General features: G+C 46.4%; 4 protein-coding genes across 7 annotated transcripts; 2 read left to right on the top strand and 2 right to left on the bottom strand.

The window, feature by feature from the left end:
• Positions 1 to 21: 21 nt before the first annotated feature.
• On the top strand, positions 22 to 4101 carry CG9784 (uncharacterized protein). 3 transcript variants are annotated; one of them, NM_001272695.2, is made up of 2 exons: positions 22 to 84; positions 808 to 2711. In NM_001272695.2, the coding sequence occupies exon 2, from the start codon at positions 995 to 997 to the stop codon at positions 2519 to 2521; it is 1527 nt and encodes a 508-aa protein (NP_001259624.1). In that variant the 5' UTR covers positions 22 to 84; positions 808 to 994; the 3' UTR covers positions 2522 to 2711. The 3 variants fall into 3 exon arrangements, with proteins under 3 accessions (NP_001259624.1, NP_573135.1, NP_001259623.1); NM_132907.3 differs by lacking the exon at positions 22 to 84 and having other exon boundaries at positions 741 to 4101; NM_001272694.2 differs by lacking the exon at positions 22 to 84 and having other exon boundaries at positions 741 to 2711.
• Positions 3370 to 5560, bottom strand: Ubc7 (Ubiquitin conjugating enzyme 7). Of its 2 annotated transcripts, none has more exons than NM_001298405.1 (4): positions 5194 to 5560; positions 5050 to 5131; positions 4707 to 4966; positions 3370 to 4546 (listed from the first exon to the last, which is right to left on the bottom strand). In NM_001298405.1, the coding sequence occupies exons 1-4, from the start codon at positions 5234 to 5236 to the stop codon at positions 4428 to 4430; spliced, it is 504 nt and encodes a 167-aa protein (NP_001285334.1). In that variant the 5' UTR covers positions 5237 to 5560; the 3' UTR covers positions 3370 to 4427. The 2 variants fall into 2 exon arrangements, with proteins under 2 accessions (NP_001285334.1, NP_524684.2); NM_079945.4 differs by having other exon boundaries at positions 3821 to 4546.
• A 237-nt stretch (positions 5561 to 5797) lies between these two features.
• Positions 5798 to 10241, top strand: SMC3 (Structural maintenance of chromosomes 3). The gene is made up of 5 exons (NM_078650.3): positions 5798 to 5885; positions 5963 to 6077; positions 6154 to 6293; positions 6491 to 9610; positions 9685 to 10241. Exons 1-5 carry the CDS (start codon positions 5871 to 5873, stop codon positions 9895 to 9897), a joined length of 3603 nt encoding a protein of 1200 aa, NP_523374.2. The 5' UTR covers positions 5798 to 5870; the 3' UTR covers positions 9898 to 10241.
• A 65-nt stretch (positions 10242 to 10306) lies between these two features.
• Positions 10307 to 11364, bottom strand: CG13014 (uncharacterized protein). Its single transcript, NM_132906.3, has one exon. It carries the CDS (start codon positions 11127 to 11129, stop codon positions 10431 to 10433), a length of 699 nt encoding a protein of 232 aa, NP_573134.1. The 5' UTR covers positions 11130 to 11364; the 3' UTR covers positions 10307 to 10430.
• Between the last annotated feature and the right edge of the window lie 629 nt (positions 11365 to 11993).

Raw genomic sequence — 11993 nt, 5'->3', positions numbered from 1 at the left:
AGATACTATCGGCGTGTCGGGCAGCGTGTGCTAATCGATACGTTGCCTGCAGCTATCGGTTACATGCACGTTTACGGTTTGGAAGTCTGTAATTATTAAATATTTTTAATTGGTGATGAACTGCCATACGGGCTTATTACTCAAGAACCGCTTCAAGTGCGACTTATAACATATGTAACCATTTGCTTGTGTTGTCATTTGAATACTAAGCATTTGCATTGACTAAAAGGAATTCTCGTTTGTATCTTTAAGTTGGAGTGAGGTATTTGTTTAGGTTTTTACTTGGCTGTGTGATAATGCAAAAGTTTAAATACTGTACTAATGTTAATCGATAGTTGTCCTAAAAAGAATTTCCAGCGAGTTAAAATTCAGCGAGTGCTAGAGTGACCACAGATTCTGCATTAGAAATAAAGCAAATATAATAAACGAACATAATATGAGCGCCAAATATAAAAGCCCTTATTAAGGTGCAAATATGACAAAGAAATTATACAGTATAAATGTTAAATAAATCTTAAAAAATGGGTTATAGGGGAAACCATATTGTTTTGGTTCAATTTTAGCAAGCCATTTTAAAACAACTTGAATTTACTACTAGATGAATCAAATATGTTACCTCTTAACGTCTAAGAAATTTACATTTTTAGGGCTGGAAAATAAATACCGCTAGTCGATATCGTCATCTTCTCAGTTTTGCCATCCCTAGTTGTTGTTATTGTGTTCGTCGTGTTGTTGTAGCACAGTTGTTGTTGTTGCTGCTGCTGGGCAAACAAGTGTTAAAAACTATTTGTGCTGCAATATTTTCAGCAATTACCGACCGCCCTCGCCGCTGTTCACCACCCAACTTAACCAGCAACCCAGATTGGAGCAACAAAATCCACAAAGGCATAAAGAATCGACTTACACAATAAAACCTTAATCGGTTGGGTAAACAACTTGATTGCTGTGAGCAGCCAGTTGGGTTAATCTCTTCGATTTGTCAAGTCCAGCAACAATGAGCCAAACGGAGGCTAGCAAGACACCCAAGATTCCGGACTCGGAGCCGGACGGATCGAAGGGCAAAGGGAAGCAACAGCTGGAAACTTACCGGGTATATGTGGTCACCTGGAATGTGGGCAGTCGATTTCCGGATAACATATCCCTCCGCCATCTGCTGGGACTGCAGGATGTGACGGTGGATAAGGACACGAAGGAGACTAATGCCCACTTGCCGGACATCTATGCGTTGGGGCTCCAGGAGGTCAATGCCCAGCCGCAGCAACAGGTGTTGGGACTGTTCAAGGAGGATCCGTGGACGCACAAGGCTAAGGAACTGCTACGCAACTACGACTATGTGGCCGTAAAGACCGAGCAGATGCAGGGGCTGCTGCTCAGCATGTTCGTGAGGCGGCAGCACGTTGAGCACTTGCAGGACATCGAGGCGGAGTTCACGAGGACCGGTTTCGGTGGCATTTGGGGCAACAAGGGCGCCGTCAGTGTCAGGTTCACCCTTTACGGCTGCGGACTGGCCTTTGTGGTGGCCCATCTGACTGCCCATGACCATATGATGGACGAGCGCATCGAGGACTACAAGCAGATACTGGAGAACCATCACTACCACGTCAAGCGGTATAGGGAGATCTACGATCACGACTATGTCTTCTGGTTTGGCGATCTGAACTTCCGACTGCAGGGCAGCGATTCCTCGACGGAAGTGCGCGAGTTGGTACGCGATGAGTCCCAGCACGAGGCCCTTATCCAGCGGGATCAATTGTATCAAGTTCGCGAGAAGTCGCAGCTGGCCTTTCAGGTTCTGCAGGAGCGACTGCCCGCCTTTCCGCCCACCTTCAAGTTCCGCGAGGGCACCTCCGAGTACGACCTGAAGCGGCGGCCAGCCTGGACGGATCGGATAATGTACGCCGTGCAGCCACTGAACCGGCAGCCCGGCATGCAGCTATCCATTGAGCAATGCTCGTATAAGTCCCATCCCCTGTACACCATCAGTGATCACAAGCCGGTGACCAGTGACTTTACCATCAAGCTCTACCCGAATGTACGGGCGCCCGGCGTGGTGTTCTCGCCTCTGTCGCTCTGGAAGATTGGGGACGAGAACACGGTGGAGTATCACAAGCAGGCAGAGTTCGACGAGGGGTCCAACGACTGGATTGGCATCTTTCCGTCGGAGTACGCCAGTTTGGCGGATTACGTAGCCTACGAGTATGTCAATCAGGCTGAGTCGCCCTCATCCTCGGACTCCAATCACCAACCGGATCCGTTTGAGACGCCCTCGCATCATCGAAGGGGTCGGCATCATCACAGGAATCGCCAGCGACAGCGTCGCCATCAGGAGGCTAATGCCCAAGAGTTGGTGCGGCTAGATTTCGCCGACGATGTGGAACTGCGTCACGGCGAGCAATACCTGTTGATATATTTCCGCAGCACCGGAGTCCGGGGCGTGACCAGTTTGGCCGGCGTCAGTGGTGTCTTTGTGGCGGAGAAGCGGCACGGCTCGCCCCATCGGACGGAGTACCATGTTGACTAGCTAGCCGAGGCTCTGGATATCTTTATTCTTTAGTCTCTGTTTCCATAACCGCCGTGTTGATCTAATTTTATTGACCTCATGTGACCGTGTTAAGTTTGCTTGTTAGCTGTTGACTCAGCGCCTCCTCTCCTCTCCCCCCCTCCAAAATACGTTAATACATACATATGTAATTATACATAATTATCGAACCAATAATATTTGTGTTTACTACCAATTCCACCTATTCCCGCCCTGAATGAATCCCGCTTTTTCGTTTGCATACATATGTTCTATTTGCTCTGCTGTCATTTTGTTATTTTTATTTGTACGGTGTCATGGCACTAGATATTTGTATTTAACCGGTTTGTCAAAAGGTTAATTACGCCACATTCACTGTCACACATCTACACTATGACACACCCTGTTGCCAGTAACAGGCAAAAACTTATTGATGAGAGCCAGGTGAGAGCTCTAAGCCAAAATGGGCAGAAACCGGAGTCTGAAAAGTGATATTTTTGAATGCCTCTCAAGTGAAATATATAGAGAAAAGGTATTATATTGAATAGAGTAGCAAAGTATGAATATAATTTTATCTTCATTTAACTACTATTTAATGTAGGCAAATTGTATTTAATTTTTTGAATAACAAAAAAGAGAAAAGTGAACTTTTTAACCATGATTCTAAACCAACCAGCTCAACTTACGAAAGATTTTTAATGTTTTAAACAAAAAGAAAAGGTTTTTCTCCGGAAACGTAGACTTTTATAAAGCGGCATGCGATGTTTTTTCCATTATCTGATTGGTATATAATCTATAAAATTTATATAAGGATAGTTTAGATAAGAACTGCACCTTAACGATAGCTGCAACCCAAGTAGACCACCAAGCAGAAAATTCAAGCAATCTGCATTGACTTCCCCCACCCACCGTACAGTGGGTCAATGGAAATCCGAACTGGCGCAGCCCTTGCCCACTCCCACTAATTGGCAATGTTTTGATGACTGACTGACTAACTGGTGGAACGTACAGTGGGCCGTAAAAGTCTGTGGTGCCCACCGTACTCGAACGATCGAATGGTGTAAACATTTTCGAGCCCATCTATGGTCCGAAAACCAAGAAGACAGAGAGCATTAATTTATGCGGGCCCGGTCAATTGAAATTCGTGTGGCTTAGTAACCTTCAGCAACTATTAGATAACTATATTACCCTCATACCAGTGGACACTTAACCAATGTATGTGTATGGGTGTGCATTTACCCACCTACCTATAAACATATAAATATATATATATATATACATACATACAGTCGTATGCCTTATCAAAGTGAACATTAATCAATTTACTTAATCGAATGAAAACGTTTACAATTGTGTAGTATTTTATGAGTACATAGGACAATTTCATGTTGGATTTCAGTTAATGATCAGTCGAATTAAGTGTGTAATGACTATATAAACCAAACATAAAGCATAATGCAAATCAAACGCCTCAATCACTTCGAATACATTGCCCTTGCACTTGAATTATCGTAATTTCTATTTAACTTTTCAAAACAGCATCTTTATAAAGCATCAATACAAATTATATCTAGTGAAAATATATAAAAAAAAATAAACCTTTAATAATAGAAATTATTAGAATTTTCACTTTTCTTGCCAACTTCTCACTCCGCCTTCACCTGGCCTCGTGTCCAACTACCAGTGATGTACTTCAGGTAATAGGCCCTCCAGTTAAGTCCGGTGAGGCAGTCAGTGTGCTAGATAAACTTGAGTTAGTCGATTTTGACGTTAGGTTCTTCATTTTTGCTAATTTGAAACTTGTGTCGGTTAGCTCAACGAGGGATTTTTGAGAAAACTATGGGTTAGCGAGTTGTTGGAATCGTGTTGTTCAGGGTAGAAAGTATTGACGGTGACGCACATGATCCATTTACGCCGGTAAACCAAGAGTTTTGCGCACCAGCCGTCGGGCGATGGCGTTGAACTCATCCCTCTGTTCGCGCCACATAATTGCTGCATCCACATTAGCGCCGCTCTCATCGTTGGGTTCTGTGGGCAAAAATGAACGACATCAGTTTGAACTTAAGGAATGAACAAGTGAAGTGAACTATCGGCATGATCAACCATATAATCTAGTGAACAAATGAACTTGGAAGTAGATACCCCCGTTGGAATTGCCCTTAAGACTTTATTGTGACTTTTTTCTTACCCGCCAGCATGCTGACCACACTAAGCAAAATCTTCTCCACGCTCTGGACAGGACTCCAGCGCTCCGCGGATAGCTCGTAGCCCATGGGATCGTCGCCGGGTGCGTGTAGTATTGATATGCAGACCCGCCCGTCGGCGAATATGTTGGGATGGAACATGTCACAAGTGAATTTCATTTTAGGCGGACTCAGAGGATAGTCGGTCGGAAAGATGAGCCGGGCAGGAAACACTCCGCCCTCGAAACAAGTGCCCTCAGGTCCGCTGCAAAGGGCAAAGTGCAATTAATGGGTTAATCTGTCCACATCTGTCCGATCCGTGTCGATCGTTCGGGGATCTTAACTCACGCAATCAGTGCCTCCCACTCGAAGAAGTTGTCCTCGCTGATGGGGCCGGCCACAATGCCCTCGGGCGGGTCAAGTGTTAACTCTGGAGATGATCGGAGCGGTGGTAAGGGAAAGCTGTTGCTGCCCTGTGGACTTTCGACTCACGTTTGTATTCCGCCATCAGGCGGCGCAGTGCGGACCCAGCCATCCTAAATGCGCTCGATGGTAATGATGATGGTTCAGTTCACGGGCTCCTTCTCCCCACTGTGACCACTTCCTTTGAGTTTCCTTCAGCTGCTTCTCCGTTTCCTGTCCACCTGCTCCTGCACCTGCTACACCCGAATGGGGTCCTTGCTTGTTTTGGCGGCAATCGCGAACTTTCCAGATCCTCGGGCACGGGTCAAAATACAGACACGTCGTAATATAATAAACACAAACGGTGTTCCGTGTTTATTTATATCGAATGAATCGAGTGGCTTTCTATAAAAATATATCTGTACTGAGTGAATTTAACAAGAGTAATCGATTCGATTCGATAACGTCGGCTATCGTTGTTTTAGTATTTCACACCTTCAAACTACCTTATTAAATTAATTATTTGTTTGCTTCTTAAACCATTATTGATGGACACTTTTAGTTGTAAAATTTAAAATTATTTTTTTGTTTTATATCATTTGAATTTTTGGTTCGATTGCAAGCCAGTGTTTTTCAAAGTTGGGATATCGATGACATCGATAGTGAAACGCAAACATCGATAAGTCGCTGCCCGAGTCGATATTATTTATGTATTTGTTGTAAAACAAAAAGAGCGCGATTTTGTGCAAAAAATCGCATATAATAAGATGCACATCAAGCAGGTGAGTGTTGAAATGACGGCCATGCTCCTGGCCACCCATTGGACACCGAAGATCTGAAATCCACCCGTTAATTCCAGATTATTATACAAGGCTTCAAGAGTTACAAGGACCAGACGGTGGTGGAACCATTCGACAAGCGCCATAACGTTGTTGTTGGACGTAATGGCTCCGGGAAGAGCAACTTCTTCTACGGTTAGTATCAGCTCCAGCCTGCCTGTTCAGCTAACCATATTTAATCGACCCTAATGCTATCCCATCCACTTTGCAGCCATCCAGTTTGTGCTAAGCGATGAGTTCACCCACTTGCGGCCGGAGCAGCGTCAGTCGCTTCTGCACGAGGGAACAGGTGCCCGCGTCATCTCCGCCTATGTGGAGATCATCTTCGACAACTCGGACAACCGAGTTCCAGTGAGTAGTCAAACCAAGTGACCCAGAAAACATAGTCTTTGCAAGAACTCTACTGCCTTGGAAGATGTAGTCAATGGTTGTAACATATCGCTCAAAATCCTCTAAAGCAACCCGCTCATAGCATCTTCTCATAATATTCAAACTTATAGGCAAACATTTCTAGCCACTTCATAACTGACGCTACGCTTATTTTGTAGATCGACAAAGAAGAGATCTTTCTGCGGCGCGTGATTGGCGCCAAAAAGGACCAGTACTTCCTCAACAAGAAGGTGGTGCCGCGCAATGAGGTGGTCAATCTGCTGGAATCGGCTGGTTTTTCCAGTTCAAATCCCTACTACATTGTCAAGCAGGGCAAAATCAATCAGATGGCAACTGCCGCCGATTCCTATCGTCTCAAGCTGCTACGCGAAGTCGCGGGAACGCGTGTTTACGACGAACGGAAGGAGGAGTCGTTAAATCTATTGCGCGAGACGGACAGCAAGGTGGAGAAAATCAGCGAGTACCTAAAGACCATCGAGGATCGGCTCCAGACGCTCGAAGAGGAGAAGGAAGAGCTAAAGGAGTACCAGAAGTGGGACAAGACGCGCCGCACGCTAGAGTATATACGCTACGAAACCGAGCTGAAGGACACCAAGAAGGCTCTCGACGAGCTCCAGCTGCAGCGCAAGTCGTCCTCGGACAAAAAGAAGATCTACAACATTGAGATTCAGAAGGCACAAGAGAAGATCAAGGATGTGCAAAAGAACCTTAAAGAGGCAAAGAAGAAAGTGCAGAGCACAAAGGAGGAGCGCTCCGTACTGATGACGGAGCAGCAACAGTTACTGCGCGAGAAAACGAAACTAGACCTAACCATTGTCGATCTAAATGACGAGGTTCAGGGCGACAACAAGTCCAAGGAGCGGGCTGACCAGGAGCTTAAGAACCTTAAGGTAACGATAGCCGAACGCGAAAAGGAACTGGACGACGTAAAGCCCAAATACGAGGCGATGAAGCGCAAGGAGGAAGACTGCTCCCGAGAGCTGCAGCTCAAGGAACAGAAGCGCAAGGAGCTTTACGCCAAGCAGGGTCGCGGTTCACAGTTCTCCTCTAGGGAGGATCGCGACAAATGGATCACCAACGAGCTGAAGTCAATTAGCAAACAGACGCGCGATAAAATCGCTCATCACGCAAAACTCGTGGAGGATCTGAAGAAGGACGCTACCTCCGAAAAGGATCTGGGTCAAAAGATCGAGGAGCACTCATCGGAACTGGAGCAGCTCCGACTGCAGATCGACGAGCACAACAAGAAGTACTACGAGCTTAAGAAGACCAAGGACCAGCATCAGTCCATGCGAAACGAGTTGTGGCGCAAGGAGACACAGATGACGCAGCAGCTGCAGACGCACAAGGAGGAGCTATCGCGGGCGGACCAGGCGCTGCGCAGCATGGCCGGCAAGCCGATCCTGAACGGTTGCGATTCTGTGCGCAAGGTTCTCGACAGCTTTGTGGAACGTGGCGGTCAATCGGCGGAGATTGCGAGAGCCTACTATGGACCCGTCATTGAGAACTTCAGCTGCGACAAGACCATCTACACGGCGGTGGAGGTAACAGCCGCCAATCGGTTATTCCATCACATTGTGGAGTCAGAATACGAGGGCACGCAAATCCTCAAGGAGATGAATAAGCTGAAATTACCGGGCGAGGTGACCTTTATGCCCCTGAATCGACTTCAGGTTAAAATACACGATTATCCGGATGATCCCGACTCCATACCTATGATCTCCAAACTGAAGTACGATGAACAGCACGACAAGGCGCTGAGGTATATCTTTGGAAAAACGCTAATCTGCAGAAATTTGGAGCGCGCCACCGAGCTGGCCAAGAGCACTGGGCTGGATTGCGTTACGCTGGACGGAGATCAAGTGTCCTCCAAGGGATCCCTCACTGGCGGCTATTTCAATACATCCCGTTCCCGTCTTGAGATGCAAAAGAAGCGCACGGAATACACCAGCCAGATAGCTGAATTCGAAAAGAAACTCAGCAAGCTGCGAAACGAGCTCAAGTCCACCGAGAACAACATCAACTCAATCGTATCCGAGATGCAGAAGACGGAAACGAAGCAGGGCAAGTCGAAGGATGTATTCGAAAAGGTGCAGGGCGAGATTCGCCTGATGAAGGAGGAGCTGGTGCGCATCGAGCAGTATCGTGCGCCCAAGGAGCGCTCACTGGCCCAATGCAAGGCCTCATTGGAGTCCATGACCAGTACGAAATCTAGTTTGGAGGCGGAGCTGAAGCAGGAGCTGATGTCGACGTTGTCGTCGCAGGATCAGCGTGAGATTGACCAGCTGAACGACGACATTCGTCGACTGAACCAGGAGAATAAGGAAGCGTTTACGCAGCGTATGCAGTTCGAGGTGCGCAAGAACAAGCTAGACAACCTGCTGATCAACAATCTGTTCCGGCGTCGCGACGAACTGATCCAAGCGCTGCAGGAGATTTCCGTGGAGGACCGCAAGCGAAAGCTAAACAATTGCAAAACGGAACTGGTTTCCGCCGAAAAGAGAATCAAGAAGGTCAACTCCGATCTGGAGGAGATCGAAAAGCGGGTAATGGAGGCTGTGCAACTGCAAAAGGAGCTGCAGCAGGAGCTCGAAACGCATGTGCGTAAGGAGAAGGAGGCCGAGGAGAATCTTAACAAGGATTCCAAGCAGCTGGAGAAATGGTCGACCAAGGAGAACATGCTCAACGAAAAAATCGATGAGTGTACGGAAAAGATTGCCAGCTTGGGCGCCGTGCCGCTAGTTGATCCTTCCTACACACGCATGTCCCTGAAGAACATCTTCAAAGAGCTGGAGAAGGCAAACCAGCACCTGAAGAAGTATAACCATGTGAACAAGAAAGCCCTGGATCAGTTCTTGAGCTTCTCCGAGCAGAAGGAGAAGCTCTATCGCCGCAAAGAGGAGCTCGACATCGGTGACCAGAAGATCCACATGCTAATTCAGTCATTGGAGATGCAAAAAGTGGAGGCCATTCAATTTACGTTCCGACAAGTGGCGCAGAACTTCACCAAGGTGTTTAAGAAGCTGGTGCCCATGGGCGCGGGCTTTCTCATCCTGAAGACCAAGGACAACGAAGGCGACGAAATGGAAAAGGAGGTGGAAAACTCCGATGCTTTCACAGGGATCGGCATTCGGGTTTCGTTCACCGGCGTTGAGGCTGAGATGCGTGAGATGAACCAGTTGTCTGGTGGACAGAAGTCGCTTGTCGCCCTGGCCCTCATTTTCTCCATCCAAAAGTGCGATCCAGCTCCCTTCTACCTATTTGATGAGATAGATCAGGTGAGTCGTCACATTACCTATAATTACGCATTACTTTATTTGATTGACTAATGATCTACTAATGTTTTGTGCAGGCGCTGGATGCAATGCATCGAAAGGCGGTGGCGAACATGATCCATGAGCTCAGCGACACTGCCCAGTTCATTACGACAACGTTCCGGCCGGAATTGCTGGAGAACGCGCACAAGTTCTACGGCGTGCGATTCCGAAATAAGGTCAGTCACATTGATTGTGTGACCAGGGAGGAGGCCAAGGACTTCGTCGAGGACGACAGCACCCACGCCTAGGAAATTGCCCCGCCCAAAACCTCATCCCTCAACCCACCACAACCATCTCTCGCCCCAATTATTAGTTTCGTAGGCGTACGATTTGTTTTCACATTCTTTTAAATCGTATACATATATATATATATAGTTTTCTTTCTAACGATACTTGCTACATTTAATTTTCCTTAACAATGAGAGTTAGTTTTCGGCTAGGCCGTGCTCGTTGCGTGGAACACTTCGAGCCGGCGAACAAAACCGAGAGTATAGAAACTCCAAGCCCAGATCAATATGTAATAAAGCGCATAGAGAAGTAATTTAAACTATATTTAAAACGAAAATATGTATTAAAAAGCTTATGCAAAAGGAAACCGTCTAATCCAATATAATTCCACACTTTTATGTATGTATGATAACAATGCAATAATTGTTTCGAAATAAGAAGTCTGGTTTATTACTCAAAAAATTGTTCAACAACGTGCATCTTATAATTAAATGTTGGTGTCTTAGAGCTTGGCAATCAAGGCTCCAGTCCCTGGTTGCCCGACCAGCTACTCTCAGCTGGCCACAGCGTCCAGTTGCTCCTGGATGGCATTCAGCGCAAAGATGGTGCTAAAGCACATGCCCACGGTGGCCACCTCCAATTGGCTGATGTTGTAGTGCAGCGGCAGTCGCCACAGGACAAAGTGATTCAGCAGAACAAGCAGGGCCAGGCCAAGTGACCACCAGTGCTCGTCGACGATGGCGATGCGCCAAAGACAGTGGACATTCCACAGAACACAGAGGCCCAATTGCGCGGCATCCAGTTTTATGAATGTGGCACCCAGTGGACTGCGACTGTTGCCGAACCACAAGCTGGTGACTGCAAGTGCCAGTACAGCGCTCCACAGTCCAAAGGCCAGACGCTCCCAGTCGGCGCCGAAGAAGTCACCCATTCGGGTGGCCGGATTTACGGTCTGCAGCTCGCCCACCACCAGGGTGACAAATAGGACGCAGGAGTAACGTCTCGACTTGTCGCACAGCAGACGCTGCACTGCGCCCGGATTGGGATGCGTGTGCCGCAGCAGGCAGAGCAGGCTGTGGCCAAAGTAGATCCCAAAGGCGGCCATCGCCTTGCTGCCGGTGCTCCGTTTCAGACCCCAGCCGGAGATCACGGCCAGGACGAAGTGGATCAGGCACAGGGCTAGCAGGGAGGTGCCACCACTGGACCCCGGCAAGGGACCATGATTCGGAGGAGGACTTCTGTTGGACACCATTGTTTTGACTTGAGAGCGATCACGCCGGTTGCCGGTGATTCCACCTCAAGGTGGCAAATCTTCCGTCCAGTTTGCGGACGGGCGACTTGATTCCTCGACCAAGTTTGTTGCCGATGTAACGGCGGATAAATGATCTTTAGTTAAACTTTATTAAATATTTGTTGCATCAAAACAATAACAAGATTTACGTCAATATTAAATCAGTATCGTATTTCGACATAAGCGTGGATTTTTTAGGTGGTTTCTTTCATCGATAGCGTAAATTCCTCGATAATATAACGGATTCGGTATAAGTGTGGACACAGCCTTGAAATATGCCTTTTTGAATTTGACTGTTCATCCGGATAAATATGCCTCTTGTAAAAGCATACTTGTAATAGGTCGAGTTCTACATAAGGAGAATACAAAAGTTTACAACAGATAGTTGATCAAACATTTCATTTTTATTTAATCAACTAGCATTCACGTGGACAAAAACGTATACAGATGTTATTTTTATATACTAGTGGATTATATAGTAAAATACTTAAGTTTTTAAGATTGTATAATTTCTAATAAGAAAAAATATTCTTATGGGCTTATTTTGATGTCAATGCAGCAAAATGTATGCTATGGTTTTTGAAAAGGGAAGTAATTTTCAGTTAACAATATAACCGTGCATTTTTTCTTATTATTTACGAACCTAAGAAGTCGTGTTTTATTGCATCGAATTAAATTACAATATTATAAGTTTTTAGGTTTAAATTACTGATTTGTTAAAAATTTCAATCCGATTTGAATAAAACTGCTAGTTGCTTTTTGTTCCATCCCTATTATATTATATCCAACTGAGAGTTTTCATATTTCCATACACCGCGAAACGGT

The sequence above is a fragment of the Drosophila melanogaster genome, chromosome X (genome assembly GCF_000001215.4).
Source record: "Drosophila melanogaster chromosome X".
Taxonomy (NCBI): domain Eukaryota; kingdom Metazoa; phylum Arthropoda; class Insecta; order Diptera; family Drosophilidae; genus Drosophila; species Drosophila melanogaster.
Note: the sequence above shows the minus strand (reverse complement) of the source record. Positions and strands in the feature narration are given on the sequence as shown.